This window comes from Rhinatrema bivittatum, chromosome 1, assembly GCF_901001135.1.
Source record: "Rhinatrema bivittatum chromosome 1, aRhiBiv1.1, whole genome shotgun sequence".
NCBI lineage: Eukaryota > Metazoa > Chordata > Amphibia > Gymnophiona > Rhinatrematidae > Rhinatrema > Rhinatrema bivittatum.
The window spans coordinates 240517716-240541365 of record NC_042615.1 but is presented as its reverse complement, the minus strand read 5'-3'; the positions used below and the strand labels follow the sequence as shown (position 1 = coordinate 240541365).

Below are 23650 nucleotides of genomic sequence, written 5' to 3'. Positions count from 1 at the left end.
GCGATGGAGAAGGTACAGAGAAGGGCTACCAAAATGATAAGGGGAATGGAACAACTCCATTATGAGGAAAGACTAAAGGGGTAAGGACTTTTCAGCTTGGAGAAGAGACGACTGAGGGGGGATATGATAGAGGTGTTTAAAATCATGAGAGTTCTAGAACGGGTAGATGTGAATCGGTTATTTACTCTTTCGGATAGTAGAAAGACTAGGGGGCACTCCATGAAGTTAGCATGGGGCACATTTAAAACTAATCGGAGAAAGTTCTTTTTTACTCAACGCACAATTAAACTCTGGAATTTGTTGCCAGAGGATGTGGTTAGTGCAGTTAGTATAGCTGTGTTTAAAAAAGGATTGGATAAGTTCTTGGAGGAGAAGTCCATTACCTGCTATTAAGTTCACTTAGAGAATAGCCACTGCCATTAGCGATGGTTACATGGAATGGACTTGGTTTTTGTGTGCTTGCCAGGTTCTTGTGGCCTGGATTGGCCACTGTTGGAAACGGGGTGCTGGGCTTGATGGACCCTTGGTCTGACCCAGTATGGCATTTTCTTATGTTCTTATGTAATTATCCTCATCAAAGAACGTTTCTGGTGAGGGTATGTTCCCAACAGCCTCCTCAGTAAAGACTGAGGCAGAGAATTCATTCAGTTTTTCTGCTATTTCCTTGTCCTTTCTGAGCACCCCTTTGGCCTCTTGGTCATCTAGCAGCCCAACTGACTTCCTCACAGGATCTTTGGTTTGAATGTACTTGAAAAAGATTTTATGGTTATAATCTCTTTTGGCCTATCTTACTACTGTTTGACATCTGACTTTGCCAGTGCTTATGCTGTTGTCTATTTTCTTCATTTGGATCTGCTTTCCATTGTTTGAACAATGCTCTTTTGGCTTTATCTGCTGCTTTCACCTCACTTCTAAACCCTGCTGGCAACCATTTGGTTTTCCTTTCATCTTTTCTAATGCATAGAATACACTTTATCTGGGCTTCCAAGATGGTATTTGTCCATATCTCATGCAAATGTTTTACTTTTGCAGCTGCCTCATTTAGCATTTTTCTAATTTCCTCATTCTGTCATAGTCTCCTTTTTTAAAATGATATGCTATTGCAATAGTTTTATTTAATTTCCTCCCTTCAGTGGTTATTATCAAATTTGATTGCATTATGATCACTATTGCTTTGCAACCCCACCACAGTAACCTTTTGCACCAGGTCATGCATTCCACTGAAGTCTAGATTAGTTGCTCCTCTGATTGATTCTAGAACCCACTGCTCCATAAGGCAGTCATTTACAACATCTAAAAACGTAACCTCTCTAGCATGTCCTGATGAGACATTGACCCAATCAGTACTGGAGTAATTGAAATTTCCCAGTATTATTGTGTTTCCAAATTTATTTGCCTTTCTAACTTCTGCTGGCAATTCAGTCTGTTTCATCATCATCATCATCATCTTGGCTGGGTAGAAGGTAGTATGCACACACTGCTATTCTCTTACCTGTCACACATGGAATTTCTGTCCTTAAGGATTCCACAATCATTTTGTTTTTTGCAGGATTTTTTTTTATCATACTTGACTCTGCCATTTTTCACATTAGGTGCCATGTCTCCACCATTTCAATCTGCCCTGTCACATCAATATAATGTATGCTCTGCTACCATAATGTTCCATTGGTTATCCTCCTCCTACAACTTCTCTGAAATGTCTATAATGTCTGTATCCTCATATAATGCCATAAATTTGAACTTGCCAATCTTATTATTCAGATTTCTGGTATTTGTCTGCAGATATTTTAAAGTATGATTTTTATGGATACTGTTTTTCTCTATTTGTATACACAGCCCGCTTATTAGCAAATGATAACAGTGGTTTGTCTTCAACAAAATGTTTTAGTTCCTTTCACTTTGACCTCCATTAATGTTCCTCTCCCTTGTTAACCATTTCCATGTTCCATTCATATCCCTTGTTAACCACTTCCATGTTACAATTGTTCAATGTATTAGACAAATGTTGAATATATTAGACAAAGGAAAAGCCTGATTTCCTGCAGTTTTTGGTTGAATGTAAACCGATGTGATATGTAAAATCGAACACCGGTATAGAAAAAAATAAATAAATAAATAAAAATAAAATGTTATAGCTATTATGTGCATTGTCTCAGTTTTGTTTTGTTACTTGAGATTTGTAGATCAGCAGAATATAAATTGTTTAAATAAATGGCATATTTGAATTAATTTAAAAATTGTTTTATTTATATAAATTAATTAATAAAGTATGTTTTGTTGTTATATGTTTAACCCTTTCTCTCTCTGTTCCTTTAACAGCTGGTGTTGGTACCTACATATGCCCTATTTGCAATATCACCCTCACATCTATAGAAATGTACCAGTCCCATATGCAAGGAAACAAACATCAGATTAAGTAAGTGGTCAGACTTAATTTCCCAGGACTGTTCATCTAGACATGGATGATTCAGAATACATGAATACAGAATGCTTCGCAACTTGAACCAAGCCTATGTGTATTATTTAGAGGGCAATTTTCAAAATGATTTACACGAGGAAAAATCCAGTATTTCCTAGCGTGTAGCCAGATGGACTCAGGACCAATGGGTATTGTGCTCTTCTGCTAGCAGATGGGAGACGGAGTCAGATTTCAAAGCTGACGTCACTCTACATATACACGTGAAGAGAGCTTAGCTCTTCAGTATTTCTCCTTCTCCAGCAGATGTGGACACTATCCCACACACACTAGAATAGTGTAAAATTACAACAAAGAAGAAAGAAAATTTACCTTAAGAAGATCGAGCCCCGCTTCTCCTGTGGTGAAACCTAAGGGTGCCTCCCCTAGTCGAGATTTCCTGAGGTGATTTCCGAGATCCCTCAGAGGTGAGCCTTGGTCCAACAGCCGGTTCCCGGCATGGACTTAGCCCCCAGAGTGGCTGAAAGGCAGCGGGTGCAGATTTGAGCACAGCGGTGAAGGTATTTCCCTCTCCCCCCGCAGCTGGAGACCGCCCGGCACGCGACCAGTAAGCACCGAGACCAGGTAAGGTGGAAATCCGGTCTCCAGATCTCTTATAGCTGAACCGAACCTTCCGGCGAGGTTTAAAGGGACACCGATCGGGTTGAGCAGCCCTGGTTGGGCTAGGCCCTGATCCGGTGCAAGGGTCCACACACGTGGAGACATTTGGGGGGTCACCGGCGCCATATCCCATCCACGACCGGCGGTACGCACGAGGCAGGCAGGCCGGCTGGTCAGTCAGTCGGTCGGTCGATACGCCTAACTTGCACGCATCCTTAGAGCCATACGCAGAACTGTGCACAGAATGGTGTGCATAAACTCTGCGCACCCGGTGCGCACGACTAAGCACATCCATGCGCATAGCTACACGCACAGCCGCGTTTGAAGCTCTCCATGCGCACAAACAATGGTACCACCGTCCAAGAAGGCCAAGGGACACTCCCCTTGCCCAGCCTGCCACATAAGAGCCGCGCAACCTGAATTGGAATCTTTCCTATGCCAGCAGTGCGAAGAGGCCCAAGGGGAGCCAAAGCCTGGTCCCCTACAGCCAGGAGAGGGGTCCAGAGCAACTGATGATTGTACCCCGGACCTATGTATCTCCTCTGATGCTTCTACTATAACCCCTCCTGGGATCAACATGGACCCAGGGACCTTCCCCTAGGTGGAATTTTTTAAAGGGCTGCAAACCTTTGTTCAGGCACAACCAGCCCCTGCTGCGCACCAGGCTCAACCCCTGCCGGAAACACAAGACCTTCCCGGCACCTCCCGGGTTCCTTGAGACATGCCTCGCCTAACCAAGAACCTCTCTAATAAGGATCCAGACACCTCAGATGACGAGAGTGACTCCCTGGAAGAAGGAGAAATCCCTCCAGGGATGGAACCATACCGAACCATGCTCCGATTCTTCCACAAGGACAAATTACTAGCCCTTGTTTCCCAGACTCTGAAGATGCTTTAAAATATCTTTAAAAATCATACTTTAAAATTATCATTTGCTAATAAGCGGGCTGTGTATACAAATAGAGAAAAAAAGTATCCTGGGCATTCCAGGCACAGACCCTATGGTGGAACCAAAGAAGAACCTCATTTTGTTGACCCTTCGTAAGGCCTCATGCTACTTTCCTATGATGGAGGCCATCCAGGAAGTGATTGACCTAGAATAGAATGCCCCGGAGGCCAGCTTCAAAGGGGGGCGGGCCCTAGAAGCCCTATGTCCTCTGGAACCCACGGCCAAGGAATACCTGCGTTTCCCAAAAGTGGATGCTATGGTCTGTGCATTCTCAAAGCGCACAACGATTCCTGTTGAGGGAGGAGTGGCACTGAAGGACACCCAGGACAGATGACTGGAGTCCATCCTTAAGCAGGCCTTTGACACAACAGCGATGACACTGCAGATTGCTTCCTGCTGCGCATTGGTGGCACGTTCCTGCTTGCTCCTCTCGAGAGACGCATCTACAGCCGGAGAAACGATGGAGCCTGCGGCCTGTTTCCTCACTGATGCTACCTCAGATCTAGTGCGCACTTCAGCCAGGGGCGTTGCCGCAGTAGTGGCAGCCAGAAGACAACTATGGCTATGGAATTGGTCAGCTGACGCAACATCCAAAGCGAACCTCACGAAAATGCCTTTTAAAGGATCTCTCTTGTTCGGAAGCGAATTGGAGAAGTTAGCCAACAAATGGGGCGAATCTCCAGTGCCCTGACTACCGGAAGATAGGAATAAAAGACCTCAGAGTTCTTCTTCCTGAAAAACCAAGGGCAGAGGATCGCAGCGCTTTAGACCCTACAAGAACACACAGTTCCAAGTACTTCGCCCCTCAGGAAGGTCTCAGTCCTTTTGGAACAGACACACCAAGAGGGGAGCAGGGTCAGCAGCAGGCTCCGGCCGTACCCCACAATGAGAAGAAGCAGACCCATTCACAGGAAGAAGATATAAGGGATCGACTTGCCCTCTTCTACCAAAGAGGGGTTGAGATAACATCGGACAAGTGGGTCCTATCATTCAAGAAGGGTACTCTCTAGAATTCCGCAGCATCCCTTGAGACAAATTTATGAGTATACCCTGCCACTCCTACTCCAAGAGACTGGCCATAGAAACCACACTAGCAAGACTATTCAGTCTGAAGGCAATAACCCCGGTGCCCAGGCCCCAACAAAATACTGGCCACTATTCCATCAAGATGGGCTGGAAGGAGCATTCCAGCCCATCTTGGACTTCAAGAACGTCAACCGTTACCTGAGGGCACCACACATCCGCATGGAAACCCCAAGCTCTGTTAAAATGGCAGTACAACTGGGAGAATCTTTAACCTCTCTGGACCTATCCGAAGCCTACTTTCACATCCCGGTCCATCGGGACCACCAGCGCTTCCTGCGCTTTGCGATATTGGGTCATCATTACCAGTTCCGGGCGCTACCCTTCGACCTAGCAACCGCCCCCAGGACCTTCACCAAAATTATGGTGGTCGTGGCAGCAACACTGAGGAAAGTGTGCAGGGAGGACCACGTTGCCGCCCGACAAATTTTGGCGGGAAACAGCAGCTTAGTTTCCGCCCTGGAGACTGCCTGGGCCCTCATAGAATGAGCCTTAACCTGTAGAGGTAATGGCTTTCCTGCCTCTATGTAGGCTGCCTTGATTACTTCTTTGATCCAGAGGGCTATGGTCGCCCGCGATGTCACTTCCCTTTGTTTCTTCCCGCTGTGAAGAACGAACAGGTGATTTGTTTTGCGCAAAGGTTCAGACCTTTTCAAGTATCGGACTAGGATTCTGCTGACATTCAGATGGCAAAGGAGGCATCAGTCTTCCAAGTCCTTGTGCTCATCTGGAGATGGTAACGATATGGTTTGGTTCATGTGGAACTGGGAAACCACTTTCGGTAGGAAGGATAGGATAGTGCGCAGCTGTATGGTGCCCGGCGTGAACCTAAGGAACAGTTCCTGGCAGGATAGTGCCTGAAGTTCGGAGATGCGCCGAGCTGAACATATTGCTACCAAGAATGCCGTGTTTAAGGTCAGGAGACGTAGTGACTGACCGCGTGTTGATCTGAAGGAATCCCCTTCTAAGAAGTCTAGTACTAGATTGAGGTTCCATAGAGGCACCGGCCACTTTAGAGGTGGTCGGAGTTATTTAACCCCTTTCAGGAAGCAGGACACATCTAGATGAGTTGATAGTCTGGTACCATCCACTTCGGTTCTGAAGCAGGCCAGTGCTGCAACTTGAACCTTGAGGGAGTTGAGAGACAACCCTTTCTTCATGCTGTCCTGCAGGAATTCCAGGATCATGGGAATCCTGGCTGTCCATGGGTGGATACTGCGGTCTTCACACCAGGCTTCGAATATTCTCCAGATCTGCCGTATGTAAGACAGGGATGTTTTATTTTTTTTTTATTTAACATTTCTTTTATACCGATATCCGTTCGCACATCGTATCGGTTCACAGTGAACAAAAAACCATTGGGCAGTGCCCGTACATATAACATATAACAGATAACATAATATAATATGAACTAGGCAACATATAAATAAATTTTTGGGAGGAGCCCTTACATATAACAGGCATCAATGGGTAGATTGCTATGGAATATAACTATAACTAATTAACTATATACATGAAAGTGCAAAGTACAAAATCATCAGACATAAAGGCGTTCATACCAAGATATCAGTATAACATTCATAGGGGGGTTTTATGTAATAGGGTGAGATGGAGTAGGCTTGCTGAAAGAGCCATGTTTTAAGTTTCTTTTTGAAAGTGGGGGTATAGGTCTCTATGCGGATATCATGGGGCAGTGAGTTCCATATGGTGGGGCCGGCAAGAGAAAAGGCTCTGTTAATAGTGGAGGAGAGTTTAAAAGATTTAATAGATTGGGCACGGAGTGTTCCTTGGAGAGCTGGGCGTGTAGGTCTCTTGGAGGTACGAGGTAAGAGGGGGGGGTTAAGCCAGTTGAGGTTGGAATTTACTAGACTCTTATGCATGATCGAGAGTGTTTTATAAAGAATTTGTGACTGTATAGGGAGCCAGTGTAGTTCAATAAGTGTGGGGGTGATGTGATCTCTTTTCTTTGTGTTTGACAATATCCGAGCGGCGGCATTTTGTAGGAGTTGAAGTGGCTTAGTGTGTGTTGCAGGAATGCCAAGTAAGAGCGCATTACAATAGTCAATCTTCAATAAAATAATAGCTTGGAGGACTGTACGGAAATCATTGAAGTGTAGTAGGGGTCTGAGTTTCTTTATTGTTTGGAGTTTAAAATAGCAGTCTTTTATGATGGATTTGATGAATGGTTTAAATGAGAGGTGATTATCAATAATAACTCCTAAGTTGCGAGTGTGCGATGGGAAGTTGGTAGCTGAGTAAGCAGGAGGGATGTCTGGGATCGGTTGCCTATTAGATATGATTAATAGCTCAGTCTTGTTGGAATTAAGAGCTAGGTGCATGTCCTTTAGGAGTTGGTTGATAGAGGAAAGACAGGATTCCCAGCTGTGTAAAGCAGTTTGGATGGTGTCAGAGAAAGGGAAGATGATTTGCACATCGTCAGCATAAATAAAATGCTTGATGTGCAGGTTAGTGAGAAGCGTGGTAAGGGGGAGCATGTATATATTAAATAGCGTGGATGAGAGTGAGGAACCTTGGGGTACACCTTGGGGAAGACTGATGGGATCAGATTCATTGTTGTCCATTGTGACAGTGAAAGTGCGATTTTGGAGATAAGATTGAATCCAGTCAATGGCCTTGCCAGTGATCCCAATATTTCTGAGTATGTTGAGTAGGACATCGTGATTGACTGTGTCAAACGCAGCCGAGATGTCAAGTAATGCAATAAGGTAGGAGGATCCGGAGTCGGTTCCTTTGATAAGGGTATCGTGCAGGGAGAGGAGCAATGTTTCAGTACTTAAATGCTTCCTGAAACCATATTGGGTAGGAGGGAGGATGTTGTTCTGTTCAAGGTGATCGGACAGGCGTGAGTTCACCAGCTTCTCAAGAACTTTAGCTAGGAGGGGTAGGTTGGACACCGGTCTGTAATTAGAAAGAGTGGTGGGGTCAAGGTTGGATTTTTTGAGTAGCGGTTTAACTATAGCTTGTTTCAGAAAATTCGGGACAAAGCCATACTCTAGGGAACAGTTGAGAATATTTGAAATGGGTTTGGCGATTACATTGTGTATAGATAGTAGGAGTTTAGAGGGAATAGTTTCAGAGGGATGTGTTGATGGTTTCATTTTCTTAAGTATGTTCTCTACTTCTAGGGAAGATGAGGACTCAAACGAGGAAAGGGAGACTGGAGAGTTGATATTGGGAAGACAGATGTTGAGGTTGTTGTGCGAGAACTGTGCCGTGATGGATGATACCTTGTTTTTAAAAAATTGAGCTAATTCGTTGCAACGATTTGTCGAGGAGTTAGCTAGTTGTTGCGTGTGTATGGGAGAAGTCAGGTCAGCGACCATAGTGAAAAGAGCCTTGGGGTTGTATTGCAGACCATTTATTTTTTTGGCGTAGTATTCCCGTTTAGAATGTAGGATGGAATTTCTATATTCATGCATGCGTTGATAGTAGAGAGTTTTGGTTGCGGGGGATTGGTGTTTGCGCCATGACCTTTCCGAAGCTCTGAGTTGGATTTTGAGATCTCTGAGGAAAGGCGTGTACCATGGTTTCCTATTTTTTCGGTTGGGGTTGATAGTTTTTGTTATTAGGGGGCAATGTTCATTGGCAATGCTGAGTGTAAGGTTAACCCAGGAGGAGAATGCATTATCTGGGGATGATAGGTCAATTTGTTTGTCTATGTCCGAGCATGCTAGCGTGATGGTCTCTACATCACAGGATTTGCGAAATTTGAAAGATATGGGCTGACGGGGCATGGACAAGGAGCTTTGGGGAAGTGATAGTTTGGTCTTGATCAAGGAGTGATCAGACCATGGTACTGCCGTACATAAAGGAGGACTGTTCATGCTGATGGGATGTGGAGAACTTGTGTGCTCGGAGCAGAGTGTCAATCACAGCCTTTGAGTAACCGCGCTTCTTCAGGCTAGTCCTCTCAAGGGCCATACCGTAAGAGAGAATCGAGACCGATCTTCGTGGAAGATTGGTCCCTGCTGGAGAAGGTCTCTGTGTGGAGGTAGGCGCAGAGGGTACCCCGCAACTAGTCTTCGCATGTCTGCATACCAAGGCCGTCTTGGCCAGTCCGGGGCGACTAGTAGAACTAGCCCCTTGTGATGCTCTATCTTGCGGATGATCTTGCCCAGTAGTGGCCAGGGTGGGAAAGCGTACAGGAGATCTTCCTCTGGCTAGTTCTAGACGAGAGAGTCGATTCCCTGGGATTGTGGTTCTCGTCTGCAGCTGAAAAACCTGGGAACTCGGGCATTGAGACGGGTTGCCAGTAGATCAATGACTGCAAGACCCCAGCGATTTACTATCAGCTAGAAGGCCGTGTTCGCCAGTGCCCATTCCCCTGGGTCTAGGGTGTCTCTGCTGAGGTAGTCCGCTGAGTTGTTGTCTTTTCCCGCGATGTGGGAGGCCGAAATCCGTTGCAGGTTTCTTTCCACCCACGCTATGAGGAGGGTCTATCTCCAGAGACACCTGCTGGCTCTTGGTTCCTCCCTAGCGGTTGATGTAGGCAACTGTTGTTGCGTTGTCCAACATAACTCTGATTGACTCACCCCGGAGTCTGTGGCTGAATCACAGGCACGCTAGTCTGACTGGTTAAGCTTCCAGGCAATTTATGTTCCATCCCGCCTCTTGCTTGTTCCATTGTCCCTGGGCCGTCAGTTCCTGACAGCGGGCTCCCCACCCTTGCAGGCTCGCATCCGTGGTGAGCAAGATCCAGTTCGGTGGGGATAGGTTTACTCCTCTGCTTAGGTGGTCTTCCTGTAGCCACCATTGGAGCTGGTCCCGAACCTCTGCTGGTAGCTGGAGGTGAATTGAGTAGTTCTGGGACAGTGGGTTCGATTGTGACAGTAGGGAGCTCTGTAGCGGTCGCATATGGGCCCTTGCCCACGGGACGACTTCCAGGGTTAAGGACTTGAAGATAGTCCCATACCTTGGGACGTGCATTGGTCATCAATCTTCGCAATTGTCCCATCAGTTTCCTTCTCCTTGGGGGGGGGGGGGGAGACCTTGTTCTGTTTGGTGTCGAATCGAGCCCCCAGGTACTCTAGTGACTGGGATGGCTGTAGGCAGCTCTTGGCTGTGTTCATGACCCACCCGAGCTCCTGCAGAAGCTTCAGGCGATCCGCTATGCTCTTTGGGTGTTTCAAGATTGGCTGTTCCACAAAACAGTCCTGATTCGGACAGACAATCAAGTAGCAATGTGGTATATCAACAAGTAAGGAGGCACAGGATCATACCTCCTCTGTCAGGAGGCGGTGCAGATCTGGGCTTGGGCTCTGTTGCAGGGTATGTCCCTACGAGTGACGTACCTGTCTGGGGTATTCAACATTCTAGCGGACCACCTGAGCCACTTTTTCCAGCCTCACAAGTGGTCCTTAAATCCGGCAGTAGCAGCCCGGATTTTCCGCTTGTGGGGAACTCCTAATGTGAATCTCTTGTTTTCTCTTACAATTGCAAAGTGGGCAACTTCTGCTCCCTTTTCAGGACAGATGGATGCCCAGCCTCTGATGCCTTTGCCCTCCATTGGGGCACAGGTCTCCTCTATGACTATCCTCCTATTCCACTTCTCATGAGGACTCTCCTGAAGCTCCAATGGGACCAGGGGACGATGATTCTACTGACACCATATTGGCCCAGGCAAGTCTGGTTCCCTCTCCTCCAAGATCTGTCGATAAGGACTCCCATCAGCTTGGGGACTGCGCCCCACCTGATAACTCAGGATCGGGGCATGCTGCGCCATCCAAACCTCCAGGCATTGGCATTGACGGCTTGGATGTTGAGTGCCTAGTCCTTCAGCGCCTGAACCTGTCTGTTAATGTGTCCCAGGTGCTGGTAGCCTCCAAGACGCCTTCCACCAAAAAGTCTTATAAGTTGAAATGGAAGAGGTTCTCAGCCTGGTGTGGGGAACAGGGCTTAGATCCATTCACTTTTGAGCCTTTGCGCTCCTTTGAGCTGAAATTCCTCACCTGTTGGCGGTTACTTCGGCTTATAGGGTAAGCGAGCTTCAGGCATTGGTTACGTACCCGCACTACACAAAATTCTTTCATGATCATGTGGTCCTGCGTACGCATCCCAAGTTCCTGCCGAAGGTTTGTGACTGATTTTCACATCAATCAGTCCATTGTGTTTACCACCTTTTTTCCGAGGCCCCATTCCCACAAAGGGGAATGGGCTCTACATACGTTGGCTTGCAAAAGAGCTCTGGCCTTCTACTTTGCACGTTCTTCAGGCCATAGGCAGTCCACCCATCTGTCCATATCTTTTGACAAGAACAGAATGGGGGTTGTGGTGGGCAAACAGACCCTTATCCAACTGGCTAGCAGACGGCATCTCATTCTGCTATGCACAGTCCATCTTCATCTAGCTGGCCAAGTTAAGGCTCACTCTGTGAGGGCTATTGTGGCATCGGTGGCCCACTTACGGGTGGCTCCCATCGTCATCAATCTGCAGGGCTGCAACGTGGAGCTTCCCACACACGTTCACCGCCCATTACTGCTTGGACAAGAATGGTCAACAAGATGAAAGATTCAGCCAATCTATCCTGAGCAATCTCTTCCAGACTAAACCCAACTCTTCCTACCAAATGCCCCCTGGAAGCTGTTTCCCTACCGCCCAACTTTACCGCAGTTGCTATTGTGCACGTTGGCACCTCGTTCAGTACCTGCTGGTCTTAATTGTTGTCGAGAACAGTCTGGAGCTTGGTATTCACCCATCTGTGAGGACTATCATCCTGCTTGTCCTAGGAGAAAGTGCAGTTGCTTACCTGTAATAGGTGTTCTCCTAGGACAGCAGGATGTTAATCCTCAGGAATCCCGTCCACCACCCCACGAAGTTGGTTTCTCCTTCATTTTTGTTGTTTTGTTTTTTAGCTCTTATTTTCCTAGGTTAAAGATTGAAGGGGGACCTCGCATGGACACATGGATAGTGGCATGCTGGGCATGCTCAGTGAGCCAGTCAAAGCTTCTAGAAACTTTTACAAACGTTTTCCGTGCTGGGCTTCATCTGATGATGTCACCCATTTGTGAGGACTAGCATCCTGCTGACCTAGGAGAAGACCTGTTACAGGTATGCAGCTGCACTATCTGGAATGGAGGATCGCTTTTTGAAGTTTTCCTACCCAAATTGTCCTAACCACGGATGCATCCACCCTGGGCTTGGGGAGCTCATGTAGATGGACTCAGCACCCAGGGTCTCTGGTCTGCCCAGGAAAGCTGTTGTCAAATCAAGTTCCTGGAGCTTTGATTGATCAGGTACGTGCTATGGGCTTTCAGAGATCGGCTGTCCAACAAAGTTGTCCTCATCCAAACCGGCAACCAGGTATGTGGTATGACAACAAGAAGGGGGGGTACAACCAGCGATGTGGTATGACAACCAGCGATGTGGTATGACAACAGGAAGTGGCCCAGATCTGGTCATGGGCCCTGTCCCACGGGATGGTGCTCAGGGCCATGTACTTGGCTGGGACAGAGAACGTGGTAGCGGACAGACTGAGCCGTGCCTTCAGACCCCATGAGTGGTCCCTGGACCAGGGAGTTGCGAATTGGATATTCCACCTCTGAGGGAGCCCGGACATAGATCTATTCACGTCCCCTTGCAACAGGAAGGTGCCTCAGTTCTGTTCCTTATACAGGTTAGATGGCAAACCAGCCTCAGATGCCCTTGCCCATCATTGGGGCAAAGGTCTTCGGTAAGCATATCCGTTTCTCTTAGTGGTGAAGACTCTCTTGAAGCTTCTCGAGGACAAAGGGACTATGATCCTCATAGCCCCTTATTGGCCGAAACAGGTCTGGTTTCCATTCCTATGGGAGTTGTCCTTCCAGAGACTGATCAGTCTGGGGAATTCCCCAGATCTCATCATGCGAGAAAGAGGCTTGATTATCTACTACACCTGTCGGAAGCTGGCTTAACAACCAACTGTATTAGAGTTCACCTCAGTGCAGTTGCACCTGCCATTATGGTATAGATGGTACGCCCATTTCTCTACAGCCTGTAGTTGTACGAGTCATGCGGGGCCTGCTTAAATTGAAACCTCCCCTAAGGCTTCCTGCTATGTCTTGGGACCTCAACATAGTATTAGCTCGGCTGATGAAAGCTCCTTTTGAGCCACTGCGCTCCTGTGATCTGAAGTACCTGAGTTTGAAAGTCATATTTTTGGTGGCTGTCACCTCAGCGCGCAGGATCAGAGAGCTCCAGGCCTTAGGGACTTATCCACCTTACACTAAGTTTTACCATGACAAGGTGGTCTTGCAAAGGCACCCTAAGTTCCTGCCTAAGTTGGTGATGGACTTCCATCTTAACCAGTCCATCGTCCTGCAAACATTCTTTCCCAGGCCCCGTCACCAAAGCGAACGAGCACTGCACAGTTAGGACTGCAAGCAAGCCTTAGCCTTCTATCTAGTGCAGACAGGAGCCTATAGAGATCCATTCAACTTTTATTTCTTTTGATTGGAATAGGTTGGGCATTGCCGTTGCCAAATAGATACTATCCAGTTGGCTAGCAGTTTGCATCTCCTTCTGTTATGCCCAAGCAGGACTGCATCTTGGGTTCATTCTGTCAGAACCATGCAGCATCGGTGGCCCACTTGCAAACAGTTCCCATGCAGGAGATCTGCAAGGCTGAAACATGGAGTTCTCTCTACACATTCACATCTCACTATTGCTTGGATAGTGATAGCCGACATGACAGTAGATCTGGCCAGTCTATTCTTCAGAATCTGTTTGAGGTGTAGAACCCAACTCTCTGCCACCTAGGGCCCATTGTTTGGGTTCAGGCTGTCTCCCCCCCCCCATTACCAGCAGCACCTTTGTTGTTGTGTCTGTTAGCACCCGTTAGGGAGCAGCCCGTAGCTAGGGATTCACCCGTGTGTGAGGACCACCATCCTGTTTGTCCTTGGAGAAAGCAGAGTTACTTACCTCAAACAGGTGTTCTCCGAGGACAGCAGGATTTTAGTCTTCGCAAAACTCACTGCCACCCCGTGGAGTTTGGTTTCTCCTACTTTTGTTTTTATTTAATTCTATGTTATAAGACTGGAGAGGGACCCAGTGTGGATGTGTGGTATAGGGCATGCTGAGTATGCTCAATGTGCCAAGTCAAAGTTCTAGTAACTTTCACATAACTTTTCCATATCTGTGCTCCTTCTGTTGATGGTCACCCATGTGTGAGAACTAACATCTTGCTGTCCTCGGACAATACCTGTTACAGGTAAGGAACTCTGCTTTTTTGGGGGGTATGTCCTTGAGGATTTCTCTCTTTGCCTCAGTTATCCAACTTATATTCTTTTATAGCTCATAGAATGGTCTCAACCCTAGTCAAAGTGGGGAAATTTATGGAGGGGGGAATACTCAATGCTGGGTCCTGTCATCAGGTTAAAGGTACCTTTTCCCATATTTTATTGTGGGAACCTACCCTCGTACTGATAAAAGATTTGAGATAGGATTGTACTATTCTCAATTTGAAGTAATGTAATTTAAAGTGGTGATATTGAAATCATTGGCTTTCTCACTTGATCTCTCTAAATGTGATTGTAAGCTTTTTTATTTTATGCTTTCTGTTGCTCTTTATTTGAATCTTACTCATTGGAAAGATAATACTTTGGATTTTAATATATGGTGGAATAAAATTTTGCTTTTTCACAAATATGAACTAGTGTGTATGGTTCATCATGGTGTTCACTTTCAATGTGAGAAAATCTGGGCCCCTATGCAAAGTTATGTATCCCGTTTTCACTGATGACTGTATTTTCAATGATGACTATATTTACTCATTGTACTGCGATTCTTTTGTTGCTGTAAGTTGTTGGTATATCTTTTTTTTTCTTTTTCTCTCAAAATTTTGAACGCAAATACCTCAAAGGTACAAATGATGCATTTTCAAATGGAAAGGAAGTTCTAGAACAAGACACCAAGGAGGTATACTAGGAGTAACATAAAGAAATATTTCTTCTTGCTCCGTCTTTTGTGGCAGGTCTTTGAGTTTGGGTCAGCTTTTGGAAATGTGGATCTCTTATATCTTTGTATTTTGTACAGTACTGAACAAAATACATTTCTGCTTTTATTTCTCCAGAGTTGCAGTATATGAACAGACTGGCTTCCTAGGGTTTCCATTTCAATTTCTGTGTGCATGTTTCTATTTTTAATTTGAAGTCATTTATTCTGTATTTGGTGAGGTTCCATTTATGTTTTGCATATGTAACCAAAGGTGAAATATTCTGCTGCACATAGTTTGTATATGGATCAGCTTGCTTTGTTTTCTGATCTGTACTTCTCAGTAGGAAGTGAATTGAAGTTCTAAATTCTACCTTTTCAGAAGTAGGCTTCTTACTGTATGAGTTCTAGGAATTAGTGTTGTTATGCTATGTATGATATATTGAAACTTCTAGTACAAGGTAATCATCTTTATTCAATACAGTATATTTACCAATATACAATATATTTCATACGTCATACATGTTTAAAATAAAAAACATATCAGTCATTCACAAATGGACCCCCAAGAGAACATATCTCATTCATATATCCCAAGACCTTTATCAACCCCAGTACACACATATATTTAAAAAATACCAATTCCCAACATGTTTCAATCTATACAAGTATCTAAACAGTATCCTTAATCACAGTCAGTTGAATATATTTTTCAAAAATATTCAATCAAATAACATGCGAACATTAACATACTCATCAGATAGTCGGTGGCAACATGTTACTGTGCATCCAAAAAATATCCAGACTATAAATTCATATCAGCAGGAACATCTATTTCATTGCATCACTTATTTGAAATCTGGGCCAGCTCCCAGCATAATTTGGAGATAAAATCCCAACTTTATTATCCACATAGGATTGCAAAAAACACACAAGTTGCGCCAGATCAGAAACAAACTATACCACCGTCTTCAACAGAGGACGTGCTCTTTGAAGCACAACTGCATATTCAAATGCTTCTCAAATGTTTCCTCATAATCATAAATGCCATCTTTTGTCATAGAATGTATGATGTATTATATGTGATATATAATGTATGTGATTGGTGAATATATGGTATTAGATAAAGGTGATTAACTTCTAGAAGTTTCATTATATCATTTATTTGGGTCTGTCATTTTCTGATGTATTGTTTTTTTGTATGTGTCTCTGGGTTATGCTTTGTAAGACAGGTTTGTTTTTTGCAGGGTGTTGGGCCTGGTAGTAGAGAAGGGGTGAGTTGTGTCACTATTAGTGAAATGATACCAGAATATGAATATTCTTTTTTGTATGATGAGTAGTAAGAGGAAACTAGTGCTGTATGATGGTATTGTTCTTTCAGTAGAAGTAGCAAATATAATAAAGGATATTGTTTCTGTTACCTGTCTGTTGAACCAATAGAAAACAGGTTTCCTTCTTGAGTATTTCATTCTATTCATAATTAAGCTAAATTATCAAAGAAAGTATGTGGTTAGCAACATGTGGGCAAGGTCTCTACACATGCTCCTCAGTACCTAATGATGGAAAATGCTTCCTGTCATCAGCAATATTGCAATACTGTCATGTTCACATGCAGCATCTTTTATAGTTCAATATTTTATTATTTTATTTTTCATTTTTCAAAATACAGCAAGACTTTATCTTACTTCAGAAAAAGAATACAATATAATAACATAAAGAGAAAAAGGAAAAAACTCCAATTTTCCCATACCAAAACCTATCATTTAAACTTCTCAAATTATACATTGCATTCCTCCAATAGGAAATTTTGCGGGGGACAGAAATTTAAGGAAGATTACAAAGATGAAAAAAAAAACATGCATGTAACAAGCATTAACGTAATAAGGTTCCTATATATTACTTGTTCCAAATTGGACTTATTTTAGGAGGGAACTAATACCCTCCTTGCGTTAAGAAAGGATTTTAACTGTTCAGGATATTGAAAAGCATAGATATCTTTTACTAATTTTACTAGACATTTGCATGGGTATTTTAAAACGAAGGAAAATCCCATTTCTATTACTTGTGCTCTCATTACCAGGAACTCACGTCTCCTATTTTGTGTAGCTGGTGCATAATCTGGGAACACCCTTATTGGTGCCCCACGAAATTGGGACTGAATATTTCTGAAGTAACGTTTCATTATCTCATTAAGATCTTTTTCAACAACAAAAGATACCATTAATGTGGCTGTTTCATAATACTCCATTGCGGAGTCCTCCAAAAATCTTGTTAAATTTCCTCCATTAACATCAACATTTACATTTTGCAAGAAATTTCTATTTCTATTTGTAACAGGCAAATAATATAATTTATTTACTAGCCCAATTTCGCCTTCTTGAAATTTTAAATTTTCAACAAAAAATGTTTTTAACGTGATAAATGGAAGTTCACCGACAATTTTTGGAAAGTTCAGAAACCTCAGGTTTAAATGTCTGGAAAAATTTTCCATGGATTCCAACCTTCTAGAGATAGTAGTAATATCCTTTATTATCTTCACGTTACATTCCTGGTTTTTCTTTAGTTCAGTCTCCATAACTACGAGTTTCGGTTTAATTTCTTCTAGTTGATTTTCACACAGCTCTACTTTATGTTCTACGTTTTCTAGATCTTCCTGAAAGTTTCCAATCACATTCACTAGCGCAGCCAAAATATCCCAGATAGCTTCTAGAGTTATTTTCTCAGGTTTATTGGGCATTTGAAAACGGGGCCTTGAAAACTCACCCGATTTCAGTGCCTGTGATATTCCGCCTGGTTGACTCTCCCTTAATGGTGCCAGAGACGCTTCAAACAAGTTCCCTCTGTCTTCATTTCCAATCGGAGTCGATACGGGGGGCATAGGCAAGTTATCTGCCCCTGATGTTCCGGGGACTTCAGAGTCCTGTTTCGGCGTCTCGGCATCCACCGCCCTCTGACCTCCCTGCGCCGGGCTCTCCAGTACCACGTCATGTGCCTGCGACTCGGCGGTCTCCGGGCGGATCGGGGAGAAGGCCATCTCGGGTTTCCTCGGAACAGGGGGGCTAAGAGTAATATCTCCCGAAGAGGCTAACGCTTCCTCGATAGCTCCTTCAATGGAGTCTGCTCCCCCTTCTTCAGGTTCCTTGACGGACGCATAAGAGGTGATTAAGCGTTGAGCGGCCATTAGCTCTGTGTCTGAGGGAAAGACACGGAGCTTGCCCTTGCGTTTCGCCGGCATCTTTGCACGAATTTACTCCCAACCTCAGAGCTCAGCGTTTATGCGTCCGCTTACGCCGCCATCTTGTCCCCTAGTTCAATATTTTAAAGTAAAAAATGAAACATCAAAAAGTTTAAAGTTTAATTAATTTAATATACTGCATCATCATATCTAATCAAAGTTATTCATAATGAAATATAACAAAAAACATACATTATCAAATATAACATTATCATATAAACAAAAGAACAAAAGCAATAAAATGCAAAATAAAGAACTGTAGACTATAAGTAGATTTTGAATCTATTGATTTTACAGTGAGAGAATCTGAAGCAGATACATTTTTGGAAAAAAATGTTCATTTTAACCAAGACTACCCCTTCTTAAAGTTATAGACCTCCATGCTTTTGCTTGATCTTTGACTCTAGTATATATTTTTCAAAATTAAAATCATAATTTATTGAGTTCTGAAAACTGTAGCCCCATGTATTTGATGTACAAAAATATGTGCATTTTAACATTTTCCTTTATTTATTTTTTTATATATTTATCAGGTTTTATATACCGTCATTCGGCTTCATTATAAAGCCATCATAACGGTTTGCAAACATGGTAAAGGTTACAGACATGTTAATATTAATAGATAACCATTCGCACAGATTAGTTTTTAAGTGTTTAAATATATCCAGTACTACGGATTGCACGAAGGGGTGCACAAAGGGGAGAGCCCCTTTGTCGCGCAACGCCTGGTGGTATGGCGCCGTTAACGGATCATCGGCGTCATCAGCGACGTCAGGGGGCGTGTCTAGCGATCGGGACACTCTCCTCGCGCTTCCCTCTCATTTCAGAAGAATTCTCTTCCCTTCACATTTTTTTAAGGCTGCGATGTTAATTTCAGGGTGCCCAGTGGTGGTGGAGGGTGGCCTCCCTTAGTGCCGATGCCTGGTGGTATTGCGCCGTTAACGGATCATCGGCGTCATCAGCGACGTCAGGGGGGCGTGTCTAGCGATCGGGACTTTCGCTTCCCTCTTATTTCAGAATAATTCTCTTCCCTTCACATTTATAACTGTCTATACCCAGTCTGCAACTGATTGAATACATTTCAGCTAATCAGAAAGCTAGAATGAAAGCTCAGCTATATTTATTTATTTATTTTATTTATTTGGTTCATTTGGTAGTTTTTGTCCTGTCCCATTGGTCAATTCCTAGGCACATTGAGACAAACTAAAATATTCTATTTTATTTTTAAAGAAAATGTGGTTCATATATGCCATAAACAGAATAATACTCACCCGTGCTTCATGAGCTCATGACAGGTGAGCCCCCTGTGCAATAACCAATGAAATAATAATAGTTTTCATTAGCAAGCTGAACAGATACCAGCTGGAAGTTATAGTGCAGCTGCACAAAGGCTTGTATAAAGCTGAATTTTATGTAGCAATATTTATCACTAGAAGGGCATCTAGTTACATTTATTTATTTATTTATTTTAAACATTTTTATATACCGGCATTAGTTGTGGACATCATGCCGGTTTACATCAAAACTGGTAAAGTATGGAAGTTACATTTTAACAGGGAATTAGAAACTGGGAGGAGGGTAAATAATTAAATAGGATAGATGAGAAATAACAGTAACATTAACATTAACATGGTTCCTCGGTGTGAACGAGGAGAGAGGATAACAACATATGGTTCCTCAGTATGAGGAAGATGGAACAGACGCAATGTGGTCTATTTTTTTTTTTTTTTTGGAGGAGGTGTGAGTTTTTATTCTGGGTAGGCATGTTTGAACAACCATGTTTTCAATTTCTTTTTGAAGTTGTTCATACATGGTTCAAGGCGTAGGTCAGGCGGCAGTGTGTTCCAGTGAGTGGGACCTGCTCAAAATGGTCTCCTTTAAAATAGTGTTTCCTAGCCAGTGTACCTTCAGACTTCATTAGGTATGCCATGGAAAAGTCACCACTGCCTGATACTCAAGTTTAGACCAACAACTAGGCTCTGCTGTAAGCAACTTGCTGCAACAAGAGACACAGCAGAGGTTCATAAACTTGTAGGAACTCCTTTTTGAGAGCATGTGTAATCATGCCTGCTGCTTCCTAGTTACAGTATGAGCCCTGGGTTGGCAATTAACGGGCGGTATACAGGGCACAGAGCACTGTGACCCACATTATGTAGTACACACATTGCACATAGCACATCCTCATCTTCCCCATCTTTGAGTTCTTCCAGCCTCTGTCTTATCCACAGGCTAAGTGAGACATGGTAAGCAGTCACTGAACACTGTATGTGAATCACAGTGTTGGGAGCAGCAATAGTGATGGCAGTCTGTCAGCCACATGGGGCAGCTAAAGTAACTAACCAATCGGGGCTGCCCATGCCACATCGACATCTGCTTTCTCCTTCACTTGTATATAAGGTGAGCTGATCCATCATGATGGGTTTATATGTGTCTTCACTCCCATCCTCCCTTTGTTTTAGAATTTAGAAGAGAGTCTGTTGGGGCTTTCAGTGCTTCCCTAGCTCCTTTGGCAATATGAGACCTCTTGATGTCTGCAGGTTGGCATGCCATTCAATATTTTTGTTAATGTATGTGTGTCTTGGAAGTGAAAAGGTTGGGAAACACTGACATGAAAACACCATGAGTAATGATTTAAAAGCCTGTACATACCCCTCAGAAATTTCCGATACCTATTTTATGTATTAAAATTGTCTTTTATGGAAAATATTTTGCATGCTTAAACTTTTTTTTTCTAATTTTTACAGAGAAAATATGGTGGTAAATTTAATGAAAAATTCAAAGAAAACATACAGCTCTTTCCAGGATGAGTTAGCAGATTACATAAAAGTTCAACAGGCTCGAGGACTGGAACCAAAAACCTGCTTCAGAAAACCTGGAGGAGGAGAGCGGCAAGAAAGTTATGAACATGAAAAAGAGAAAAATGGCAATACTGAATGGTCAAAAGACTTTACTTTTAAACAGGGTGGCTTCCCAGAAAGCAGCAGTATTTCACATACAGTAGAGAGTAGGTTGCCAGACTGGTCACCAGTTCAGGATAGTAGCTTGAGAAAACACAACCCGCAGAAGTTTGTATGCAGTGCAGAGCAGTCCAGACAGATGCCCTCCTTCCAGAGCAGCCTCTGTAACCACCCTAGTGTGGTGTCACACAAAGACTTGAAGCAAAGCCCCTCAGACAAGGAGGACAGCAGCAGCAGCAGCAACAGTAGTAGCAACTCTTACAAAAAGGCAAGGAGGCAGAAAAGGAAACATCGAGAAGAGAGAAGGCACAGAAGGGATAGAGAGGAAGAAACTGCAAAGAAGAAAAGAAAGAAAAGTAGCGAAGAAACGGATTCAGGCAGAGATGATGAGAAACTCAAGAGCAAGAAAGAAAAGCTAGAGGCAACAGAACCTACAAATGGGGAAAAATCAAAGCACAGAAAAGAGAAAAAAAATAAACAGGAGACACCTGCTGACAAAGGAGACAAAAAACATAAAAAAGAGAAAAAGACTAAGACCAAAGACCCCAGAACTGAGGAAGAAAAACTTTGGGATGAGTCAATACTTGGATTCTGAGATGGCATTTTATGGAATGATGGCATTCAATGAAATGTTTTTTTCAAGGTGTTATATAAGCTGATTCACTGCAGAAAACATTCAGATCATACAAATATTTTTATCTGTCTTCTATGTGGATTTCTAGTTTCTAACTTCAGAGCTTTTTCTTGAGAGATCATTGTATAAATTGCTCAAATGTTAATGTTTATGTTTAGGCAACTGGCCACAGGAAACGAACTCATTTTAATACTGCAAAATTTAAAAAGACAGAGTTTTTTTATTTTGATTTTTCTATGTTGTTTCCACTGCAACTTTTCTAGACATGGATGACTTTTTCTTGTTTTACTTTGCTTATTTTTATAAGCACAGTCCTTTGATGCAAAACACACAGATTTCTCTTCTAAGGCACTGGTATTAGAGACATCTTTTCAATATGATTTGAAGCTAAGAACAGTAAATCAGTTTCATAAATTCTGCTACCAAACGTTATGTTCCAGCCTAGGGTACTGGTCGCATTTGATGAAAGTTTATTTTGGGAGATATGCTTCTCCCATTGCAAATGTACAAATGTTATTTTTAAATCCAAACTAGTATCACCTGAATGGAACAGACTTTCATCAATACATTTTGGTTTTCTACACTCAGACATGTTCTCAGCATGTGACTGTTGCATTTTAGAGAAGCGTTTGATTGTACATCTTTATTATTTTCAAAGTTAAAAAATAGCTTAATGCTCTCCTGAAATAAGTCATCAGAAGTAGATTTTTATAAAATAGTAGAATTGTGGGATGGGGTTTCAAGTATGTGTTTTCTCCCTATTTTTTGAAACTTGAGAAAAGTACATCTCTTGAAACAGTCAAAAAGTTAGCGTGGATCAACATTCCAAAAGCCCTATAATAGGAACCTCTGGATGTATCCATATTCTTTAGCCATTCTATGGCACATCTCACATGTGGGAATGGGGATTTGATTTACTGTGCTGCTATTTTAAGATAATGTCACCTGTATGCATGCTGTTTTGTAATATTATCATTTGTTTCAAGGGTTCTCATATCATTGGGAGCATAAAGAGTACCTTTATTAATATATGACCTTTTTTTGTTTTAAACTTAAATTTTTTCAAAAACAGTTTGTGCAATTAGCCCAATTTTTCTCTCTTCTGTTTCTTGCTATTGTTTTTTTTCTCTGTCCAGTTATGAAAGCTGCAAATGAAACTATTGCTGATATTAAACATGTAACAAATGTGTCATTCAATATATTTTCTTGCATCTTTAATCCAAAGGGGCATTTTCTAAGAAAATAGTTGTGTTTAGATCCAGAATACATGTTATCAGCATACACCAGTGTAATTCAGCCCAGTATACACGGTGTATCCCCATCATGGCTCTTGTGCCATTGAACTTTTGGAAATGGTGTTAATGGAAGATAGTAGTTGAATGTGACTTCTTGAGACCCAGATCATTTATAACATAGTTTACTAAATAACATTTATGTGCCACTGTCCTGAATAAATGAACCAAATATATAATTTTGCCAGTTTCAGTGACAGGCGTATAAGATAATTTTATTATAAACAAAGCAAAATTGCCATGAGGCTTCTGGGGTATTCCATAGTAATAAAAGTGTATTATATTACAGCTGTATTCAGAAACATCTTATGAATCTAATAAATGAAATGATGGAAAGAATTATATAAAAGGGATTTATGTCTGTAGATACCACGCTTCAAAAAGGGATGGAAATTCATCAAATTTGGCATGCAAGAAGTAAATATGAATATTTCAGACAAATGTGAAGAACTAGAAACATTGGGCAAGTATTTTCAGAGAACCAAAGCTCCAAACAA

The 23650-nt window shown here is 42.9% G+C and overlaps 1 protein-coding gene across 3 annotated transcripts in view; it reads left to right on the top strand.

Annotated features, from left to right (window-relative positions):
• Window positions 1-23449, top strand: part of KRCC1 (lysine rich coiled-coil 1) — a 160083-nt gene extending 136634 nt beyond the window's left edge. For all 3 annotated transcript variants that reach the window (XM_029593019.1, XM_029593013.1, XM_029593028.1), the window contains 2 exons: window positions 2320-2416; window positions 21015-23449. In XM_029593019.1, coding sequence (XP_029448879.1) covers window positions 2320-2416; window positions 21015-21822 — 905 coding nt within the window. In that variant the 3' untranslated portion in view covers window positions 21823-23449. The remainder of the gene's footprint in view (window positions 1-2319; window positions 2417-21014) is intronic.
• The last annotated feature ends 201 nt before the right edge of the window (window positions 23450-23650 follow it).